Source organism: Sceloporus undulatus, chromosome 3 (assembly GCF_019175285.1).
Source record: "Sceloporus undulatus isolate JIND9_A2432 ecotype Alabama chromosome 3, SceUnd_v1.1, whole genome shotgun sequence".
Lineage (NCBI taxonomy): Eukaryota > Metazoa > Chordata > Lepidosauria > Squamata > Phrynosomatidae > Sceloporus > Sceloporus undulatus.
In genome coordinates, this window is record NC_056524.1 from 169153276 (window position 1) to 169175574 (window position 22299).

The following is a 22299-nucleotide window of genomic DNA, read 5'->3' on the forward strand; positions in this document are numbered from 1 at the left end:
GCTTTTAAAAAGTATTAATATTTTCTCACCCTCCTTTTTGGAGGAGGATTATGCAGTAACTTTAAGAAGTGGAGTTTTGACGACTCAAAACAAATTGGCTTAGGTTGGACATCATGATTAAAATGTAGTTTGTCAGAGAATGAGACTTTACCCCTCTTGTAGACTTAGACACCTGTCTCCTTTACCTACCCACGTAGCCATAAGGTGGAGGTTGGAACTTTTCCCTTCATTTTGATTCCTGTACTTCTGGATCATCCAAGGCTGGATAAATTCTGGTTAATTTAGTGTTGTGGTTTGTTTGAAGCAATCCAGCCTTGGGTTGAAGGTGGTTTGTTGAAACAAACCATAATTTCTTGTGCTTTATATCATTCAGATGTAACACCAAATTTTAAATTGGAAGCAAAGCCTCCTAGTCGCCTTTGGCTTGCTGGAAAAAGAGAGAAATGTAGGAGTGTGCGCAAGCTGTTAATGGGAGAGTAAAATAATAATAATAATAATAATAATATTATTATTATTATTATATTAATTTATTTTTATTTATTTCTATCCGCTTTAAGCTTTCTCTTGTCACCAATAAATCATGTTTATCATAATATTGTGCTGTTATTGACTTGGAAAAGGTAAGATTAGCCCTACTGGTTACATGTTTGTGATACTGTATTTGAAAAGAGAGGAAAAAAAGGTTAATTGACACCTTTGCATAGCACTTTGGACATAAGCAGTGTTTAAAACTGCTGTGTCTCTCCCACCACTACCATATCACCAAGATGTTCCATTTTCCATTACAATTACCAGATGCCATTGCATAAAGATAATAAATAACATTCATGGATTTGGGGGGCTTTTAACAACACAGAAACCAACCTTGTATTTTGTGATACTAAACTTCCTTCTTTGTGTTCTGTTACCCATCTAGTTTGTGTGAGCCTTTTCGTTTTCTCTTCTCCTTGGAATTAAAAATGTTATCAAGTGTCTAGGACACCAATTGCAAAAATAGATATGTAGAGCTTTGTAGAGCTTATTTTGTTGTTGTGTGTGCCTTCAAGTTGCTTCTGACTTATGGTGACCCAAGGTGACCCATTCATGGGTTGTTATTCACAAGATTTGTTTGGGAGGTTCCTTTGCTTCTTTCTGAGGCTAAGAGAGTATGGCTTGCCTAAAGTCACCCAGTGGGTTGCCTTGGATGTGTGAGGGATTCAAACCCTAGTTTCCAGAGTTGTAGTTCAACTCTCAAACAACTAGACCATATCAGCTCCCATAGATCTTAAACTTCCCTAACAGTTGTCAGTGTGTAGTTTCGATCATAAGACTACCTGGGGATCCTGGTTTGTTCTCCCCTCTGTAAAACCAAGTAGGGGTTTTCATGACATAGAAACTTAGTTTATTTGGGAGAAAAACTAGGATACTTAGTTTGGGTGATGCCCTGAAAAAACAAAACAACTTGCGCTTTGTTTAGCCAGTATATACTAGTGAGGAAGGATCAAGTGGGAGCAAATGCACGGTGCATTATACAGCTTATGCATCATTGGCCAGGTTCTAATTATTGTTTTATATATGCATGGCCTCTTGGTGTGTATATGTGTGTGTGTGAGAGAGAGAGATGACAGAGAGAGAGAGAGAGATCGGCAGTAATTATTCAGCAATCTCTTGTTCCCTTTTCTGCAGCTACCAATAAAAGTAAACTTCTCTGTAGCTGCCAATAATCAACATTTGTTTCCAGAAAATTATCACTACAAAATTCAGTATGTTTTGCATTTGATATCATAATTGATAGAAACCAGCTGATACTCATGATTACAAAAGTTAAACTGTATTTAAGAGAAACCAGCTTCTTTCTTTCACATAGGAGATTGTCAGACAGTGAAAAAAGAAGGGAGAGAAGCGGGACGCTCCCATTTTTATTGCGCAATTGCTAGAAGATTATCAGACAATGTCCCGCAGCGTCACTCTCATCCCATTCTTCTTCCATCAGTGAAGTGGAATAGTCCCATAACTTTTTATTGACGTGAAACTGCTGTCAATAAAAAGTTATGGCGCCATTCCATTTCACTGATGGGAGAAGGATGGGATGAGAGTGATTTCGCAGGACCGTTGTCTGATAATCTTCCTGCAGTTGCATGATAAGGACTGGAGCGTCCTACTTCTCTCTTGTCCTTTTTCGCTGTCTGATAATCTTCTTAGTCTCAAAGATGCTGCAGGTTCCCTTTGCATACTACGAGGAACACAGTTTACTGGAGGGAAATAGAAATAGTTTTGCCAGCTAAATGGCATGACATAGGTCAGTGTGAAGTTGCAGCTGGCAAAGCTATTCAAGGTATGCCGAGAGATCATAGGCTGATGGCTGGAATAGCCTTTCAGCTGTTTATATGTATGTGATAGAAGCCTGATACTAATTCCCATCAGCCAGTGCAGTACATGGCTTTGATAAGGAGAGTAGAATGAGAGTTCTGGAGTTACTATATGCTTAATCCTATGTGGAGGAAACTGGTAGGGCTTCAATCAGTGTATTGTCTGATACACACTAGAAAATGTTTGCTGATAGATGTGGGACCATCTGCACATCCATTTCGGCACCTTGCTGTTTCTCTGTGTACACATATGAGAATGATTGAATTCTTTGCTCTTGTTTCCACTCGCAAGAGCTGACAGATTGAGCCTACAAGGGAAGTTTCCCTGCAGTTCTTGGATTAATCCCAGTTCTGATAAGTACTTGTCATTTTCAGTAGCTCTTCTCTGTAAAGGGCTATTTCTTTTGAGAGTTCAGGTATAACATATTCTTCAAGAGCTTTTATAATCTCTGCCTTTTTCTCTCACTAGTTTACCACCTTCACAACTGCCCCACGTTCACAAACAGGCCCTTAATTTCAGGGGGGAGGAGTCTATCTTCAAACTGAGATGCCCTTTAATGAAATATTAACATGGTGTCCCTTTCTTGTTTGCTTGTCTGACATATTGCCAGGCTAGATAGCCTTGCATTATCTCTCCTTCTGGGTTGTTTTTGCAAGAACAGTTTATTTTATATAGTTTTTCAGATAAACATATTGCTTTTCCTTGCTACAACTGTGTCTGTCTTGTTTTCCACACACTTTTGAGCACTTGGCTAATCATTCCCAAATGGTTCCCAGTTTGCTGGAGCCCTAGCTTATGGTTTGAAATACAGCAGATAGTGTTCTGTTGGCCTGCCAATAAGGATAGGAAGACAACCTGCCTCAATATACTATATATCAGGATTGGCCAAGTCAGAGGCTCCATGTTTCCTACCAGCCATAAGGAGATACATAAGGAGATGTAAGATTGTACAGAGCTGCCAATCTGTAGAATCTGAATGCAGACTTGTGAATAGTCACTCACCTGGTCACCTATATTAAGCAAGTTGTGATCTATGTATCCTAAAAGAAACAAATACTTTGAAGCTTCCTCACCTGGTCACAACTCTCATAATGCCCGCCTCCCAGCTATATTTGGATTATTCATACAATTGTTAGATAAAATAAAGGGATAGGTCTCCTTTCTTCCCTATCTTGATTGTGTAGAAGAGGTAATTTCAGCAGGTGTTGCTGAATTAGGTCATGTAAATAACCCTTGTTAAAATTCCCTCTTCTTACAGCAGTTAAAGAGAAAGGAGCACTATCCCTTATTTAATCCACACCCTAGTTATTCACTAAGCTGGCTGGAGGACATTATAGGAGGTACGGTAGTCTAACGCATCAGGCATTCTTTGGAATTATTTATAGTATAGGGATGAACCTTTGCCTTTTTTCTCTCTCTCTGCTAAGTAATATCAGTGTTTCTGCTGATAACTTGCAAGCTATATTTTCTAACCATGGCTTGTGGAATTCTGTGCTATCTGCTTTATATTTTTTTAGGTCTGTAATTTAATTGATAATTTATGAATTAATGCTCTCCCCCCCCCCCACACTAATTGGTAGTACAGTGGACCCTTGTTATACGCTGGGGTGTGGTTCCAAGATCCCCCGTGGATAACAAAATCCGTGTATGCTCAAGTCCTATTAAATATAATGACATAGCAAAATGGTGTCCCTTATAAAAAATGGAAAATCAAGGTTGATATTTGAAATTTATACTTTTTTTGAACATTTTCAAACCGTGGATGCTTGAATCTGTGTATAAAAAATCCGTGTATAAGAAGGGCCGACTGTAATAGAGCCTCCTCCTCTTCTCCAGTTTTATGGCAAAGTTAGCTCCCAAAGGCCTCTGATACTGCCACCTACTGAAAACTGAAAACCCCAATCATATAATAGGTCTTTTAGACCTTGTTTATTATCAGACCTGGTACATCATAACTGTTCATCTTAGTACCTAGTATTAGGACCTAGGACCTAGTAGCACACATCTGTAGGGGCAGCAGGTTGGACAAGGTGGGTCCTTAACTCTAGAATATTTTTGTTCGATTTCTAGCTCTTGTCTTCTGGTTTTCCCTTACCTCCTGACAGCTCTGCAGTCCTCGTTTCCAGTGCTTGCCTCTTCTCTATAAAGTTGTCCATGGTCCGACCATGATATTCCACTTTTAACATATTCTATAAGGTTATTATGATAACATAGTGGATATGGGGAGCAAAATACAAGATATAAATGTAACATTTAAAAAATCCTCTCACCTTACTCCCCTCCTTAATACTCAAAAGCTGTGTGGCAGCTTTATTTAAAAAAAAAACACCTCCAAAAGGGCCATTTTGTTCCCTTAATAACCTACTACTGTATAATGATGTGCAGATCTAACATAATTTGAATGTATTCACTGCAGACCTTATGTAACTGAAGGGTTTTTTTTTTAAATTAAGTGGCAGCAGATTCTTTTTTCCAGACTTTGAAAAAAGTACCTGTGAAATTGACTCTACATGGTGGTGATGTGCAATTTTAAACACATCCAGATTAAAAACATACATAATTGAAAAAGACCAAAAAAAAGTGTACATGTACACTTTGAAGTAAATTAGTTCCCAAAGGTTTTATTTTAAAAAGCAATGTTTTGGCTTAGCACCAGAAGGAAATCAGCACTGGCACCAGTCAGACCTCCAAGTGGAAGGCGTTTCACATCAGGGCATCACAACTGAGAAGGCCCTCTCCTGTATCCTCCCACTTCATCTTGCTCACAAAAGTGGAACAAAGAGGAGGGCTCATCATGCAGATGTCACTTCTCAGATACGTACATACTAGGAGAGGTGCTCCTTTGAGTATCAAAGGTTCCAAGCCAATTGGGGATTTAAATGTCATCACCAGCACCTTGAATTCAGACTGCCAGCATAGTCCCTTTAAGGCATGTGTCATATGTTGTACACATGGTACTCCAGCCTGCAATAAAATCCCATAATAAATAATATTTCTGGAAATGGTTTTCCTGTTTGATTCTGGAGATATGATTTTGGATTGTGAACATTGTCTTCATTATTTTATTTGTCACTCTAAATGAAAATGTTTCAGAATTATTTTTTCTGTTTTCTGGCTTCAGAAAAAAATCATTTCTTTCCTCTATTTTGGGGGGGGCAGGGTTGGGGGACTTCACATTTCTCATGGCATTTACTAAAGTGGGATGTAGGTTCATAGCATAACAAAATCTGTCAGTCTTTCATCTCATAGACTAATCCAAGAAAACTGGCTTAAATGTTGTGATTACAATCTTCCACAGATATTTTTTGTGGGCCATCGTAAGGGAGGAAAGTTTACACTCATAATAAAATCATTGAAAAACATTCTTGGATGCCACTATGCCAAAAACTGGTTTGGTGTTTGACAGTTTGGTCAGGTCTCTGGAGAGTAAGTAATTAAGACATAAAGTATTTTGGAATCCACTCAGTGTTGGAAGACCTGAGGAGCAGACCAGCATTGTGTACTATGGTGACTGGGGTTTGTACTTTTCAGTAGGTAATTATCTGAATGTAAAAGGGGCTTTACATATTTTGTAGTCAGATTGCCTTTCCTCTGTAATGCATTGCAAAATCAAGAAACCGAGGAGATGCAGTTCCTTGCATGTTATGGCCAGATATTGTTTTTGAAAGCCTTAAGGTTGTTTTACAGGCTTCTAGGACCAACTTGGCCAAGCCAGGATGGCCAGCTTGGACAAGCTAGACAGCTGAGACTGTGATATTTGGGATATATCATGAGAAGATGATTCACTAGGAAAAAAACAACAATGCTTGGCAAAGTAGAAGAAGAGATAGACTACATAACAGGTGAATAGACTCAATCAAGAAGGCCTTGGCCCTGAGTCTGTAAGACTTTTTGAGATATGGTGACTTGGAGATCTTTCATTCATAGTGTTGCCATAAGTCGAAGTTGACTTATGGCAGTTAAAAAAAGAACAAAAATTGCTGTTTCCCTGCCATAAGAGTACAGATTCAGCTGTTTCTTCGAGGTTTCTTTTACTGGGTGACATCATTATTCATGCCCTTCTGCCCCCACACCTGCAATTCTAAACTAAATTCTGTGGCTCTGACAAATGCATATGAAATCTTCCAGTGTATCTGACACACTGATTCAGCACAGGGCACATTCCTAGAACATAACAGTTTGGAGAGTCTGTTAATGTACCAGTAATCCAACTGCACAAAAGAGTTTTTGGCCAAGTTGGTCCCAGAAGCATGTATTCCCACTTTAAGACTTTCAAATACAATTTGTCTGATTATAACAAGCATTGCATTATATCCCCTCTTATTTCTTGATTTTTGCAATACCTTATAAGAAGGCAATCTGGCTATAAAATGTGCAGATCCCTGTGACAGATCCAGGCAGGCCCTAACATTCCAGCTCCTAGGAATCCTGGCACTTAACCTCCTTCATTTCTGCTCTTTCCTGAAATAGGTTTCTAGGCATTCAGGTGACCTCAGTGCGGCCACGTTTGTATGTTAACTTTGTGCTCTTTATGGTAAGCATGACCGCACCTTGATTCAAGGTGAAAGAAGACAATCTGAGGGGTTATTCAGACAGTGAAAATAATCCAGGTAGAATTGGGTTGAATCTGCCAAAAAGCCCACTTAATCCAGGATAATGAATGTCAGAATTTTTTCTGAGTTTTTCTAAAAGATTTGGATTCTTAGCTGTGTGAATAACCGATGGAAATAGACCAAGATAAACCAGGATAAAACTCTGCATGCCTTGACTGTGCTTCGAATACATTCATATTATTGACTCCATCTTTATTTCAGTACTGACATGTATGAGCAACTGTACTCACAGAGATGTGCATAGATACGGTCCCATAGTGTGAACAACAAACCCAGAATGTGTGTCTGTGAATATTTGCATGGGCCTGAAGCAGACACGCCAAAAGAAGTGGTTTCAGGCCATTTTGGCAGCATGACGTTTAGATGACGCATGCCTCCAAAGTGGCCTGAAACCATGCCATGGCTGCACTAAGGGCAGGGAGCAGAGAAGCCAGACTAAAAAGAAACAGGAATAAACTTCCCTAGCCTGGAAAGTGTGTACCTTCGACCGTGCATGTTAATGCCCTAACGCAAGACCCAAAGGAGCGCTCAATCCTGACCCCAAACCTAATTCTGCATGTAAATGCACCAACACAGGAGCACTTCAAAGGACGGATTTTCAGGGTAGCCCTGAACATGCGCCAAGTGTATCACAGGATGCTGAAACTTTCTCTGCCAGATGTTTTGGTGGTGGAAAGTTATATATTGTGACTTTCACTTCTAAGCTTGGACCCCTATGTGATGGAACGAAGGGTCACATGGATGTTTTTTGACATGGGTAGCAACACTGCATCCAGTGCAGTGATCCTCTGTCCCTGTGACCATGTGCAGGTATGGGAAAGGCAGTGAAAAAATAAATAATGGAGTACCATGGCTCAAAGCCACTTTTGCTCTGGGCTAGTTCAGTCATGCCATGCACACTTGGGACTCCCTGGGAAGCATGTGGTGCGGTCAGCCGACCCGCTCTCAGAAAAAGCAGCTCTAAGCCGCTTTTTCTTGCCCATAGTAGTGCTAAAAAAGCAACAACAACTTGTGAATGACCCCTAAATCAGGGTTAACAAAATAACAAGAGTATTAATGTGGTTTATTATATCCTGTAGAATAGTAAATGCTTTAACAAATTCCAGTACTTATTTCCAACAATATAACCTGCATTGTGTCAATCAATTCAAGGAATCAGTACACATTCACTCCCCACTGACTTGTTTGACTCTCGCCTCCAACTCTCAATCAACTCTGTCTGAATTCCCTCAGACACACTCCTGCAGTTTATGATTTCTGATCCCCAGCAGCCCCCCTTCACAGTCTCTCCGTACTATGATTGGCTGCCGTGAAGGCAAATCTGCCTAGCACTTCCTTCACAACAACCCTTTCATATTCAGATGATTACTTACTGAAAAGCACAAACTGTGGCCAGCATAGTAAGCAAGGATTACTGATAGAAGTAAGAAATTGGACCTAATCTACTGCAGGAAATGTCTCCTGTATGATGATGCACACACATATTGCAGGGATAGTTATCTGCAACATCCAAGTATGTTTCCCCCTCCTTAAATCTACTGTCTCCCTGCTACACAAATACAGATTTAATTGTTTCAACAAGGTTTTCTTTATTCAGTGGCATCAGTTTTCAAGCCTGATGGTGTACCGTAGCCTTCCTGTTCAGGATTACTGACTTGGTGCGACCTGATTCCAGTACAACCTTTAAAAAAAAAATCTGATAACCTGCTGTGCAAAGCCAAATGCATTCTAACATCTATTTCAGTTTGATGCGTAAGAGCAGGAAAGGAAAAATAGCTAACCAGGTGTAACTGATTTGACTAGATCTATAATGAATGCTGCCACCGATTTTCAGAATTTGATGTGGGTTACATTTGACATCACAACTCTCCCCCTCCCTCATCTGTCTTTCTTCGTGTTGGACGCAGCTTCTCCCCTTTTTCAGTTTACCTCTCTGTCCTTGGAATCGGCATGCAAAGTGTTAACATCAGCACTGTGAATGCTGGGTGCTCAGCTGCTGTTGTATGAGAGTGAAGAACCAACCCAGATGCTGGCTGCTGGTGTTGCTGAGGGGAGGCAGGGGTGAACGGCATCTGTGACTGGCTCTCTGTGCAGCATCAGCTGGCTGCTTGTTGCACGTCAGTGGGCAATGATTGTGATAAAGCTAAAAGCATTTAAATTCAACAGTGCTTTTGTTGCTTACGCACAGTAGCAGCCAATTAACCAGGTTCTCATTCTTGTAGCAGGCTAGCTGAATTTGGTTAACATCCTGTTGGTCCACCTTACATTTTAGATCAGTTTGAGAGTGATTATACCAGGTGAAGAAGCTACAGACAGTGTGAAAGAGCTGGGCTTGGAGCCTGTCAACAGTGAGTTAGGTTCAGGAGGAGGTTGGATGATGGCACATCCTGGAGCCAGCTGTTCTGTAGATACAGTATCTTTTGGGAATCTGCTCCTCCTCCCCCCAAACATTGCAGCCTGGATTGACTGTGTGTTTTTCCTCACAAAAACACATATTTACAAAGCTTACATACTTACAATACATTATACAGCATTCATTGCATCACAAAACAAATAATGTAATAGCCTTCCTACTCATTTTTCTTCTACTTCTGATATTTTGTCTGCTTATCTTTACTTGATGATTTTTCAGTTAATATATCTCATTCCAGACCAGTTACAAAGTCTTTGCCCCATTCTTTTTTTCAGATAAGCTATCAGTGGGTCAGTGGATCCTATTCCATCTTAGACTTGTCTAATGACTTCCTTTTTCACAGTTGAGTCAATTTATCTGTCTCCTTATAGTCATACAACTTCATCAATCATTACTTTATATTTGGGCATTTCTCTCCCCCCCCCCCCATTTAGATAGATACAATATTTTGGTGGCCATCTTCATATAAAATATAAATTTGGCATATTTTTGTTACAAACTTTCATTTGTAACCATATTCTGTAAATACATGTTCAGGTCTGTATATTCCTTAATATTAAAAAAAAACATAACTTGAGTATGAATCATATTCTACTATTCTTTAGCCTATTTACATAAACTCTTGTTGAAACTGCTGGTTTTCTCCTAATCCCAGAATGAGTGTTATCCCATTTAAAGGGGGCAGGGAGAGCTGTAGATTACAGGCAGAAATTGGACCAACTGTACTTCAAGGCTTCTTGCTTTTAGGGGAACACCATTTAAGAAATGAAAAGAGTTTTGTAAGACTCGGGAACATTGAGATAATTATGCAGACACCTAAAAAAATTCTCTATCCTGGTGTGCAGGAAGATAGAAGGCTGCTATTACATTGGGGTCGACCACTGGATCATTTAAAGAAGTGTTTTTGAATGTATTTGTGCTCTGCAGTGTAAATGTTTAACTATAAAAACTTTGCTACTTTTTAAGTTTGACACTTCTACCCCTCCCATTGAAAACCAATATTTTATAGCTTGCCCGCTGATAAATGGGGTGGGATTAGATGTATCACCTGTTGATTTCAGTGGAAATTACATCCACTTGCTTTCTTGCTCCTTGAAATCTGATCCTCATCACATTTACTTGGAAGTAAATTTTATGAACATCTTACCTGTAGCAGGTAATGAATTTTAACATATTTGATACAGACTATGCCATTATGTTTTTGCTGTTAGTTTACTTCATTCATAAAATGGTTAATTTTGGTAGTATCCAGCCTTCTCTATGTTTAGAGTGTGCAGCATTGGCTCAAACTATGTTTGTATTATTTTGCAGGGAGATCTAGAAAACAAACCAGTAAATGGCTGCAGAGCAGATCTCATGGAATGTGTTGCCTACAGCCAAGGTGAAAAACACAAGTTGAAACCAAACCAGTTACTGCTCTGGGAAAATGTACAAACAAATGAAAACGGAAGTATGACTGGCTTAGAAACGGAGAAGTGGACACAAAATGAAAAGCCATCACTTAGTGTCCATGTGAATGGTGATCTCTGTAGAGCTGGGACAAGGAATGAGAACTCAAAATATGCTGAAAAAAATGCAAAGGTGGTTTATTCTTCCAGTTTATTAGATGAACCCAAAAAATTACTTGCACAAACTGTTAGAAATGGCATTAAAAGCATACCTTACTCACCAGCAGAATGTGATGTATCACTGAAAAAAACAGACGTGAGCATAACTGCAGATCTGGCAAACAGCTGCAAAGAAAGCCACTCAGGTGCCTCTTCGAGTGGCACTGCTGCATTGAACAATAACAGCACTTTGCCAGCTGGAACATATGGTGCTCTTCCGGAAAAGAAGGATCATGTTCTAGCACAGCAGCCAGAAAGCTCTAATGTCATTCAGGAATCTGAGAACTCGCTTTTGCAAACCAATTCACTTACAAATCTGCAGGACAAGCCACTTCACACTCCTGTGATTGAAAAAAGTGGCTGTCTTGATGATGGTGCTTCAAATATTCCAAGAAAAGATCCCCAATCTGAAGATTTGTCACTCCAGTCGACTTTTCTATCTCTTATTAAAAATCGAAATTTAACTGTGGAACAGGTGGTTGCAATTGAGGCGTTAACACGTTTGTCAGAAGTCCCTTTGGGAGCTCCTTTGCCAGGTAAAACTGAAAGAGTTCAGTGTACAGAGCAGCAAATCCCACATTCACTGAACAATTACAAAAAGGATAGCTCTTGTTCCTTGACAACTTCTACATTGAAAGCACTGAAAGGGACTTCCTCACAAAAAGATCATCAGCTCTTTCCTCATGTTCCTCAACAAAGAAAAATCCTTCCTAGGAGTTTGCTTTACAATGGTCAAGGTGCTATTTCTGAATTTTCCAATAAATCCCCAGGTCCATCTAGTTTATTGCGTCGATTACATTGCTCCCCATGGGATGGCAAACCTTTCTCTACATTGGTGTCTGGTGGAAATTCAGGCCATACTACCAAGAAATATCCTCTCCACCATAAAGCTGCCATTGGTCCATGTACCAAAAACTCAAGTACTGTCAAACAATGGAGAAACAAAGTTGAGATGCTTGGAAAATGGGAGGGTAAACCTGTTCATGGCCTAAACTCAAAAAGTAATTCTGTAATTAGGGGCAGCATTCATAGCCAAGATGAGAAGGAGGTAGCCACCCAGTTAACTCAATTGGCAGCAATAATTGAATCAAGCAAAACAAGCCCCGACCAGAAGGCATCCCTTTTCAGTCGAATACCATCTGATATGCAATCAAAACATAAACAGGATCAGTGCCTATTGCAGAAGAAACAATCAGTGTTTGTAAGGAACAATTATGGCTCATTGTTAGTGAAGCAAAGGCAACCGACACGGAAAAATGATAAACCAGTACCAAGGGCAAAAAGATTGAAAAAGAAGCTTCAGCTAATGCCTGACCAACAAAATCAGCTGCAACAGCAGTGCCAACATAATGAATTACAGGACATACAGAAAAAGCCTTCTCGACTACGCAAGCTTGGTCGGATTGTTTCACAAGATACAAAGTTAACTGTTTTGGGGAAAAAACCAATCAAAGCCAAAGGGCAAAGGGCAAGGAAGCGGAGTATTTTGCCAGCACAACAAAAAACAGCTGCATTATTTCTCCCCAAAACTCAGATAATATTCCACAGGCCTTTACCTGTCTTAATGCAGGATAAAATAAAAGACAAGCTATTTGGCCATGAAATGGTGCCTGAGCACATCAAAATGATGGGCTATGATGCTACACAAGGCACCAATACGCCAAGTGGTGCCCTGCAACATAGTGGCCTACTCTCCCATAATCTTCCGACTGTTTCTCACTTAGAAGCAAAATCCTATTTGAACCAAGGAAATGAAAACATACAGATGTTTACAGCAAAAGACAAGAATTCTCAGGTACAGCAAACTATGAATTTGGCTCAGATGCATCCTTTGCCTCAGACTTTTAGTCAAACAGCAGGCGACACATGCAAGGATAACCTTGTGAAACTCCAACAGCATGCTGTAGAGAAACAAAAAAGTCAGAATCTGCAACCAATTCCCGTTAATTCTGGTGCTGTCCCTCCAGGGGATACCATAGAGGCTCTCAGGAATGCTGAGTGTGTAAATGAAACTAAATTTCCATCAGGAAGAAACTTGGAAGCTGAGAACCCACAGGATAAAGGGAATGCAGGATGTTCTCCAGTGAAAAACACACTCAGTAGTTTTCTTGAATCTCCTATGAAGTTCTTGGACACCCCTACAAAGAATCTAATTGATACACCTACCAAGAAAGGGCAGACAGATTTACCATCGTGTGATTGTGTTGGTAAGTGTCCTTTAGTACATTTCAACCTGGTACTGTGAAATAAATATTTCAAATGGCTGTTTTCTCATAGAGGGGTCCCTGGGAAAATTTGTGCATGTCTTTGTGTTTATGCACATGTGCATGCACATACACAAACCCCTTGCTGCTTGTCTGCACTGCAGCCAAGAGTCTTATGTGCTTCTACTCCATTGCTCTGCCTCATTACTGGTGCTTTACAGGTAACTCCTTGCATACTTTGATTTCTGATTTTTTCTTACTGTTAATGCTGCTGAATGTTGAGCTCACCTGCTTGCTGTGATTTGTCTGTTGAATGGGAATCCAAAAAAATCAACTGCTGAAAGAATTCCTAAGTATCTAAAAATCTGACACTGATACATATGCATAGGAACTATGACTCCAGGTACACATAGCAGGGCAGTTGCAACTTTCCATCTCCTTTTCAGCAAACAGGAGAATAAAATATTTGTTTAGTTCAGTATTTTATAGATAGAATGTACAGGTTGAGTCTGCCTTATCCAAAATGCTTGGGACCAGAAGTGTTTTGGATTTTGGATTTCAAGGGAATTATGCATTTCATTAATGACTAATTGTTCAGCATTAAACCTCAATAGAACATTCCAAAATCTTTAAAAGGGGGCATAGTACGTATTTTTGTTTTGTCAAAGGTCTCATAATTAAACCATTTATGTATATAATTATTCCAAAGTCTTTTTAGGCCTGGAGACCTATATTGAACTTTATCTTGAAGCTCATGACATGCTTATTGCAGCATACAGTAGTCTTTCTCCTTCTCTTTAAAAAAAGCATGAAAAATGAAATAATGGTGGTAGCACTGCTGGTGTGGTCTGTGTCTGGGCCCCATCTGGGCCTTAGGTCCAGAACACACTGCAGAAATAATTTGAGGCTGCTGTAGCTGCCCTGGCTCAGTACTAGGGAATACTGGGAATTTGTTTTGTTTTGTTTTGTTTTTATTTATATACCGCTATTCCAAAGATCATAGCGGTGAACAGCAAGTAAGCTAATTAGCAAGTAAGCTAATTTGCCCCCAACAGTCTAGGTACTCATTTTAGCGACCTCGGAAGGATGCAAGCCTGAGTCGAGCTTGGGCCCTTTTACTGGTCTTGAACTCGCAACCTTGTGGTTTTGAGTGAATGGCTGCAGTACAGGCATTTAACCACTGCGCCACCAGTGGTTAAATGCCTGCAGTTTATTGTGGCACCAAAGCTCTTTGACAGAGAATAGCAATAGTAGCTTTATTTATATAACCACTTCATACTGCCTAAGCCAGGGGTAGGCAACCTGCGGCCCATGGGCCGGATGCAGCCCGGCGAGGCCTTGGGACCGGCCCCAGCCCGGTCCTGCCAACGATTGCCGCCGGGGCCTTTGGGGGGCAATTGTCTATAGAAGCCTCAGAAACATGCATTTATATTAACATTTCTTTAAAAATCAGCAAATTTTTTCGCGTGTCCTCCATTTTTTTTTTTAAAAAAGTGTCTTCCATTTGAAAATGTTGTCCTACATTTGTCCTGGTTTATTTATATATTTAATTTTTTTTAAAAAAAATTAATTATTTATTTTTTGGCTTCGGCCCCCCAGTTGTCTGAGGGACAGCAACCCGGCCCCCGGCTCAAAAAGGTTGCCTACCCCTGGCCTAAGCAGTCTCTAACTGGGTTACAACTGTAAGCTAATTGCCCCCAACAATCTAGGTACTCATTTTAGCGACCTCGGAAGGATGCAAGCCTGAGTCAAGCCTGAGCCCCTGGCTGGTACTGAACTTGCAACCTTACGGTTTGTGTGTGAGTGAGTGGTTGCAGTACAGGCATTTAACCACTGCACTACCAGGGCTCCCTAGTAGAAGGCTAAATTTCTCACAAACCTGCAGTTCCCAGAATTCCCTAACATTAAGCCAGGGCAGTTGAATAGGTCTCAAACTGGATTATGTCTGCAGTGTGTAGTGGACCATAGACAGTAGTTGGTCACACTCGAGTACTTGAAAACTGATGCTGTACAAAAAAGATAGCTTGACCTTCAGGTGATGAAAGCACCCTCTTCTGTAAACAATAAGACAAAATTAGTTGAGCCCAGTGACTTGATTGCAGATTATGGTGACATTCATAGCATTTAAGTGGAGTCTATATCTTTATGTTCATGAAGTGATTTTTTAACAACTGTCCTTTCTGCAGAACAAATTATAGAGAAGGATGAAGGGCCGTATTATACACACCTTGGAACAGGACCAAGTGTTGCTGCAGTTAGGGAAATAATGGAGAACAGGTGAGGAAATATAAATGTTGGTGAGTAAAAAAAACCCTGACTTATTTATGCATGCAGCAAAATAGGAACGTTGGTGATAGTGGTAATTGTAAGTCGTTTACAATGGTGATTGTAGTTAGATGGTTTCCCTTATATTGGCAATAGTAGTTATAAGTATTTTTACTTATATGTTATTCACACAAAGCCTTTTTTGCTTTATTATGAAATAGAGCATCTGTATATAAGCTACAGCAGTGGCCTCCAAACTGTGCTCTTTAAGGGATTTTGGACTTCAGCCTCCAGAATCCCAGACTATTGGCCAACATGGCTGAGGCTTCTGGGAGCTGAAGTCCAAAATATCTTAAAGGACACAGTTCATATGTGCTGAATCTGTCCTCAAAAGAGGGACAGAGTACTTTCATTAATCACAGTTAATAGTGGTTAATGCTGGGAGTATGTCTTGTTGTGGGGGGGCTCTAGGAGATTTATTTCTTTATCATTAATTCCAAAGGACTGTTTCCAAGGCAGATGGTCAGACCTAGGTGGTAAATAAAAGGCAATGGCCAATTGGAGGATTGGGATAGAAGCCAGTTTGAGTTTGAAGGAAATTCAGATACTAGCCTGATGAAAAGAGATACTGAGTGATTTCCTTTCAAAGAGGTGCAGAATGTGTACTCCTCTATTCAAACCCAATTAATGCATTTGTTGTTACTTGGCATTGGCCACAATCCATAGTGCTAACTTAGACATGCCTGTGGAATGTTGTATACATTGTGTATAGACACTGTGTATGCACAGCAAGATGTCTGACTATTTTTCTTTGATTGAGTTTCTTTGAACTGTAGCCCTGCATGCTGTATTACAATAAGCTTTCAAAATCCCCTGAGCTTCAATAGCAGATTGACAAGATGATGGTAATGGAGGATTGTTGTGTTCCAAAATCCAAATGGAGCTACTTCTGCTATTCACTGTGGTGTTTGGCGTCATTCATCATTACCTCACAGTATTTTTGTGTGTGAGTAGTAATGTGTAAACCAGAGCGTATAACCAAAATTTCTAACAAAATTTATTATAAATTTATCCAATTTTAAGTCTTTGAGCATATCAATAAATCTATTCACATGTTTCCCCTTATTGGGAAGAAACCATCAGGAACAGATTCTTTTTTTCTGAATTATATGTAAATAAAGTACAGTAATACAACTCAAACTGTGTATCTTTAAAAAGTGTCCATAAGCACACTTGAATCAATAGAAAAATACATTAGAAATCTGTGAACTGAGAAAGCAGTTACCGAAATACCCATGAATTTTCAAATGAAAATTTAGAAAATCTCATTATTGAAACCAAGATAGGAAGAAAATGCAGGTGAAATTTGGAGAAACCAAAAAATGGAGACTGATTTTTGTATCTCTGGAAATGAAAGGGAGGCTTCAGCATGCTTGCAGGAACCCAAAACTTGCTTAAATACAAAAGTTATATCTGAAAACTCGCTAAGTGACATTCCACACCCGGGGCCAGATCTTACATCACTTACACCAGGGTGAGAAACTGCAGAGGCAGTGGGTCCATCCCTCCCCTTATACTCACACAGTGGGCCACACTAGTGGACTTGAATAGACAGAAAGTGGTGTCATGTCTCTTCCTGTTTCAGTTTTGGCTGATTTCAATTCAACTGGTTCAGGGTTTTAAAAAAGTTTTGGGGCATAAAGGGAGCTTGGGACTTGTAAAAGCAAAGCTGCTGGGTTTTGCCTGGATCTGATCCATTTTAGGCAGCTTTGGGGGTGAAAATTGTATGAAATATTTATTTCAATTAAGATAGATTAATGTGAAGGGTCCTGGGAGGTTAGACAAGTTTTAAGGGTTACAAGTTGGGGGCCCAGAGGGCAGCAAGCACCTATAGACCACACTTCACTCGCCCTGACTTACATTTTTTGAGTCCTCCTCAAGGGTTTTAGACTGGACATACAGTGTCCCTGCGTCATATGCGGGCGCCTTTTACATGACTTTCAGCTTATGCTGAAAGCCACACAACAGAAGTTTTAATGTCATGCGCGCCCGCACTGCGGGTGCCATGCCACACATCATGCACGAGCATATGCTTGAGCATATGCAATATTTGCCTTACGTGGAGAGGTCTGGAACGGATCCCCGCGTAAGAGAAGAGCGTACTGTATAACCCTATCATCATTCTCGTCATGATGATCTTTTTCTTCAATTTATGTTGTGCCATCAATATACATTGATATGGCCAAATTATTTTCATACAGTTTATTAGGGACTTAATGACCATGAAATAATTTACTTGCTACAGAATATATTACCACAAACAAAAATCATGTGTTGAAGGCTATATTTCAGAGGAAGGAACTGTCAAAACCATCTCTTGATTATTCCTTGCCTAAGAAAACCCTCTGAAATTCATAGGGTTGATGGGCAACTTGAAGTCACACATATGCATGCACACATTGGCATGTCTCCTGAGTAAACTGAATCACTGAAAACCTCTTAAATCAGTTACTTCCTGTTGTTTGAGATGCTGGTTTCAATCTCTGTGCCCTTAGACAGTTTGTGCTGGTCACAGCTATGAGAAATGATATCCTGCTGTGAACTGAAGGTGATCATTTAGTAATACACTATTTTATCATCTTGCAATATTGTTCATGGTGAGAGATATGTTTGTTTGGTGGCCCACAAATTTCAGACTTTGATCTTCTGAAGGTTCAGCAAAGCCAGAGCTTGTCATATTTTGGCTTTTCTCTTTGCGCTGATTTGGTGATGGTTGTTAATTCAGATGTTTCTTGCAGTTTTACCCCTAAATCTAGTTGCTGATCCTAATTAAAGCAAATAAATTAAATCAGCAGGAACTTGGTAAATCGGGTTTTTTTAAGTTAGTGGATCTACTGTATTCAGGGTTGGCCACTGAATTTATAACCTAATCATTCTTTTAAAATAACAGCCTGTTACTGTCTTTATTTGGCTATTCTGTTGCTGAAAGATGGTGGGTTTATTATTATTATTATTATTATTATTATTATTATTATTATTATTTCGGTCAGTGACAGGATGATTTCTTAGTAGTTGTTGCTACTATTTTAGTTTATTAATTACTAGTATTTTTTATAAACTGCTTCTTTAAATAAAATGTTCTCTTTCTACAAAACTTTGTACAGGTATGGAGCAAAAGGAAGTGCTGTAAGAATAGAAGTAGTGGTGTACACAGGCAAAGAAGGAAAAAGTTCCCAGGGGTGTCCGATTGCCAAGTGGGTGAGTTTTTATTTTATAATAGTATATTTTTACTTGTAATCTTGAGATTTATTGTTTAGAAATTGTTTCCTTAGTTCTCAAAGGACTTTGCATATGTGAAGTAAAAGGCTTTCATGGCTGGCATCCATTTTCAAGGCTATGTGGCCGTGTTCTGTAATAATTTATTCCTGACATTTTGCCTGCATTTGTGGCTGGCATCTTCAGAGATTGGTTGCATGGAGGTGTGTCGGGTATATATACTGTGTGACCTTTGGCTGAGAGGAAGTGATTTACATGTTAATCTGTGTGTTGGTTTGCTGGTGAATGGCAAGACCTCAGGGTGGGAGGATATGTGAGAAGGATTTGTGTATGCTTAATTAGTGATCCATTGTCTGCTGAGAAACCCCCTGACCCTGGGTGATGTTTATGCAGGCAAAAAGTCAGGAATAAATTCTTCCAGAACATGGCCACATAGCCTAAAAAACCCACAAAAACATTGCATCTATTTATTTATGTGTCTAAGGGGCTGAACAGTCTACCCCTTTCAGCAACTACATGCTGCGGCCCCAATATGACATTTCCATGGCACAAAAAGCAGCTCTTTTTTGTGATGTGGAAAGGGTGCCTTTGCTGCAACAGCGGCACCTTCTCGCACTCCTTTTGGTGCTGCATCATCTGGATGCAGTTCCAAAGGAGCGCCGTGACACCATCTGCTGTGCAGTTGGGCGCATGGCATCATGACGGCGTCAGGGCAGTGTCAGCATCATGTAGACGCCACACCCCCACTCTGCCCTGAGGCCGGTGTTTATTGCTGGTCTGTACAAGATGAGACTATACTATAATTAAATAGAAAAGGCTCCACAAGATGGCTAACAATCAGATCATAGACATACTGTATAAAAACATAATAATATAAAATAAATATGCATACCAGTCAACCAGTGAGGAATGTACAGTGGTGCCTCGGGTTACGAAATTAATTCGTAACGCGGCCGCTTTCGTAACCCGAAAAGCCTTCGTAAGCCGAATTGCCATAGGCGCTAATGGGGAAAAGCCGCGATTCCGTGCGAAAAAGCCGAAAAAAGCACCAAAAGTTTTTTCGTAACCCGAAAAAACATTCGTAACCCGAAACAATAATTCCCTATGGGATTTTTTCGTATCCCGAAAATTTCGTAACCTGGGTATTTCGTATCCCAAGGTACCACTGTATTAAATTCAGCAGCAGTAACTACTGTACAACAAAAAGGATAGTAAGATGCACCAGCAACTCAGTGGAACATCCATAGAGTTAGAGTCCTTCACAATTTAGAGTTCCAAAGAAAACAGCTTACGCCTTCTCTCAGAATGTCAGTAAATCAAGAGAGCAAAAAGAAATCCACTTGTTAGGGAGTTCCATAGTCTTGTTGTAATTTTGAAAATGATCTACCTGGGAAGCCTCTTCCTAACAAGGAGACAGGAGAGGAAGATCTGAAAGTATGGGTGGGTTCTTAATGGGAGAAAACAGTGCTTTGGATCCTAATATTAGAGTCTAAAGCCAATATCCATGAAGCTATTTTATTCCCTTCCACTGCATCTTGCTAACCTCTGATATCTGAAAAGTGGTTTCTGAGGATATCCCAACCTCCTGAAGCATATTTTGAAAGGTGCACAGAGGGCTGCTGGAGGGAGGGAGATTGCTCCACCTCTGGCTCTGCTGATGAAATAAATCCAATGGTTGAACCATTGGAATGTATCAAAAATTAAATACACAAGTATGGGATGGGTGAGACCTGGCTTCACAACAGTATTTGTGAAAATTATCTAGGCGTTTTGCTAGATCACAGGTTAAACAAGAGTCAACAGTGGGATACAATACCCAAAAAATCCAATGCAATTCTAGGTTGCATCAATAAGATTATTGTGTCTAGATCAATCCAATACACTGGAGATATCACATTTGTTTAGAAGTCTAGGACAAGTTATGAAAGACAACAGTATGGTTGTGGGGTCCAAGAGAGATAGCTGGCAGGATGCCATCATTTCTCTCTGATGCATTTGAGGCATTCACCTTATTCTGTTTAATGGTAGGACCAGCCTTGAGAAGGAATAGTCCTGCTGTATTCTGTTTTTGTGAAACCTGGCCTGGAATACAGTCTCCACTTTTGGACACTTTTAGAGAGTGGGAAGATCATAATTGCCAAGTGTAATGTTGTAAATAATATTTAAGTCTGTTATTTGAGTTGGGTCCAGAAAGTAATTGGAAACCAATTAAAATATTTTAAAACTGGTGTTATGTTCCCTTCAGCTGGCCTTAGTTAACACTTTGGCAGCTGCATTTTGAAACAGTTATTTCAGAAACCTTTTCAGAGCCAGATGCATATGAAAGACAGCTGGTCAGAACATGAGTGAAGGCTGGATTCTCCTGCACCTCCCATGTAGTAAAGGGAACAGTTCACGTACCAGCCTAAACTGGTGAAAGGCACTCTTGACTGCACTTATCATTTGGTTGTCCAGAAACAGTAGGGCTTATGCAAGGTGCTTTGATGCTCAAGTCAAAGGACAAGATGGTGTTTCTTCCCCATTCTATGTATAGAACTCAGATGGACTGACTGGTAGTGGGAGAACCTTCCAATACACTGGAGGCATCACACTAGTTTAGAAGTCTAGGACAAGTTATAAAAGAGAACAGAGTGGTTGTGGAATCCAGGAGAGATAGCTGGCAGGATACTGTCACTGCCCTCTGCACCTGCCATTTGAGGCATTCACTTTATTCTGTTTAATGGTAGGACCATCCTTGAGAAGGAATATCATTTCAAAGGCCACAGCTAAACCACAAATCTGGCCCTTGTGTCAGGAGGACAACCTCATTCAGAACAAACCAAATTCTTATCAAACATTTTAGTGATATTACCAGCAAACAGCCACTATATTCAGAAAATTTTTCTGACCATGATTTGAATTTCTGTGAATGAATTGTAGCTTGAGTCTCTCTTTCCTCGTCTTGTCTGTAGGGCTGAATTCTTTACTTCCTTTTTTAAATCAAGTCATAGTTTGCTGAATTGGAAATTTCAGCTTGAATAATGGCTGAAAACCAGTATTGCAAGATGGACACCACAAATATCCTCAGAGATTAGGGGGCAGAAAGGGAAGCATGGAGTATTTAAGTATGTGGCTCCTCTGTGATCCTGCATATCTTAGTTCTAAGGACTATAAATTTGTTGTTGTTTACTGTCGTGTTGACCCCAATTTATGGTGACCCCGTCAATGAGACATCTCCAAGACCCCCAGTCCTCCACTGCTCTGATTCCATCCTGTAAATTCAGAGACATGATCTCCCTAATGAGTCCATCTATCTAGTGCAGGGGTCGGCAACCTCCGGCCCACGGGCCGGATGCGGCCCGCAGAGGCCTGCCGCCTGGCCCCTGGCTGCTGTTGCCGCCGCCCATCACGGCTTTTCGCCGCTCTGGGCGCTGCCATTTTGGGCGAAAAAATGGCGGTGCCCATAGCGGCCTCTGGGGCTCTGGGCGCCGCCATTTTGCCGCCCAAAATGGCGGCGCCCAGAGCGACGAAAAGCTGAGATGGGCGGCTGCGGCGGCAGCAGCAGCGGGCCTCTAGGAGGTCTGCTGCCGTCT

At 40.4% G+C, this 22299-nt stretch overlaps 1 protein-coding gene across 3 annotated transcripts in view; it reads left to right on the forward strand.

Moving 5' to 3' along the window:
- TET1 (tet methylcytosine dioxygenase 1) overlaps positions 1 to 22299 on the forward strand; it is a 646721-nt gene that overhangs the window by 590941 nt on the left and 33481 nt on the right. For all 3 annotated transcript variants that reach the window (XM_042459332.1, XM_042459333.1, XM_042459335.1), the window contains exons 3-5: positions 10687 to 13189; positions 15373 to 15463; positions 18616 to 18709. In XM_042459332.1, coding sequence (XP_042315266.1) covers positions 10732 to 13189; positions 15373 to 15463; positions 18616 to 18709 — 2643 coding nt within the window. In that variant the 5' untranslated portion in view covers positions 10687 to 10731. The remainder of the gene's footprint in view (positions 1 to 10686; positions 13190 to 15372; positions 15464 to 18615; positions 18710 to 22299) is intronic.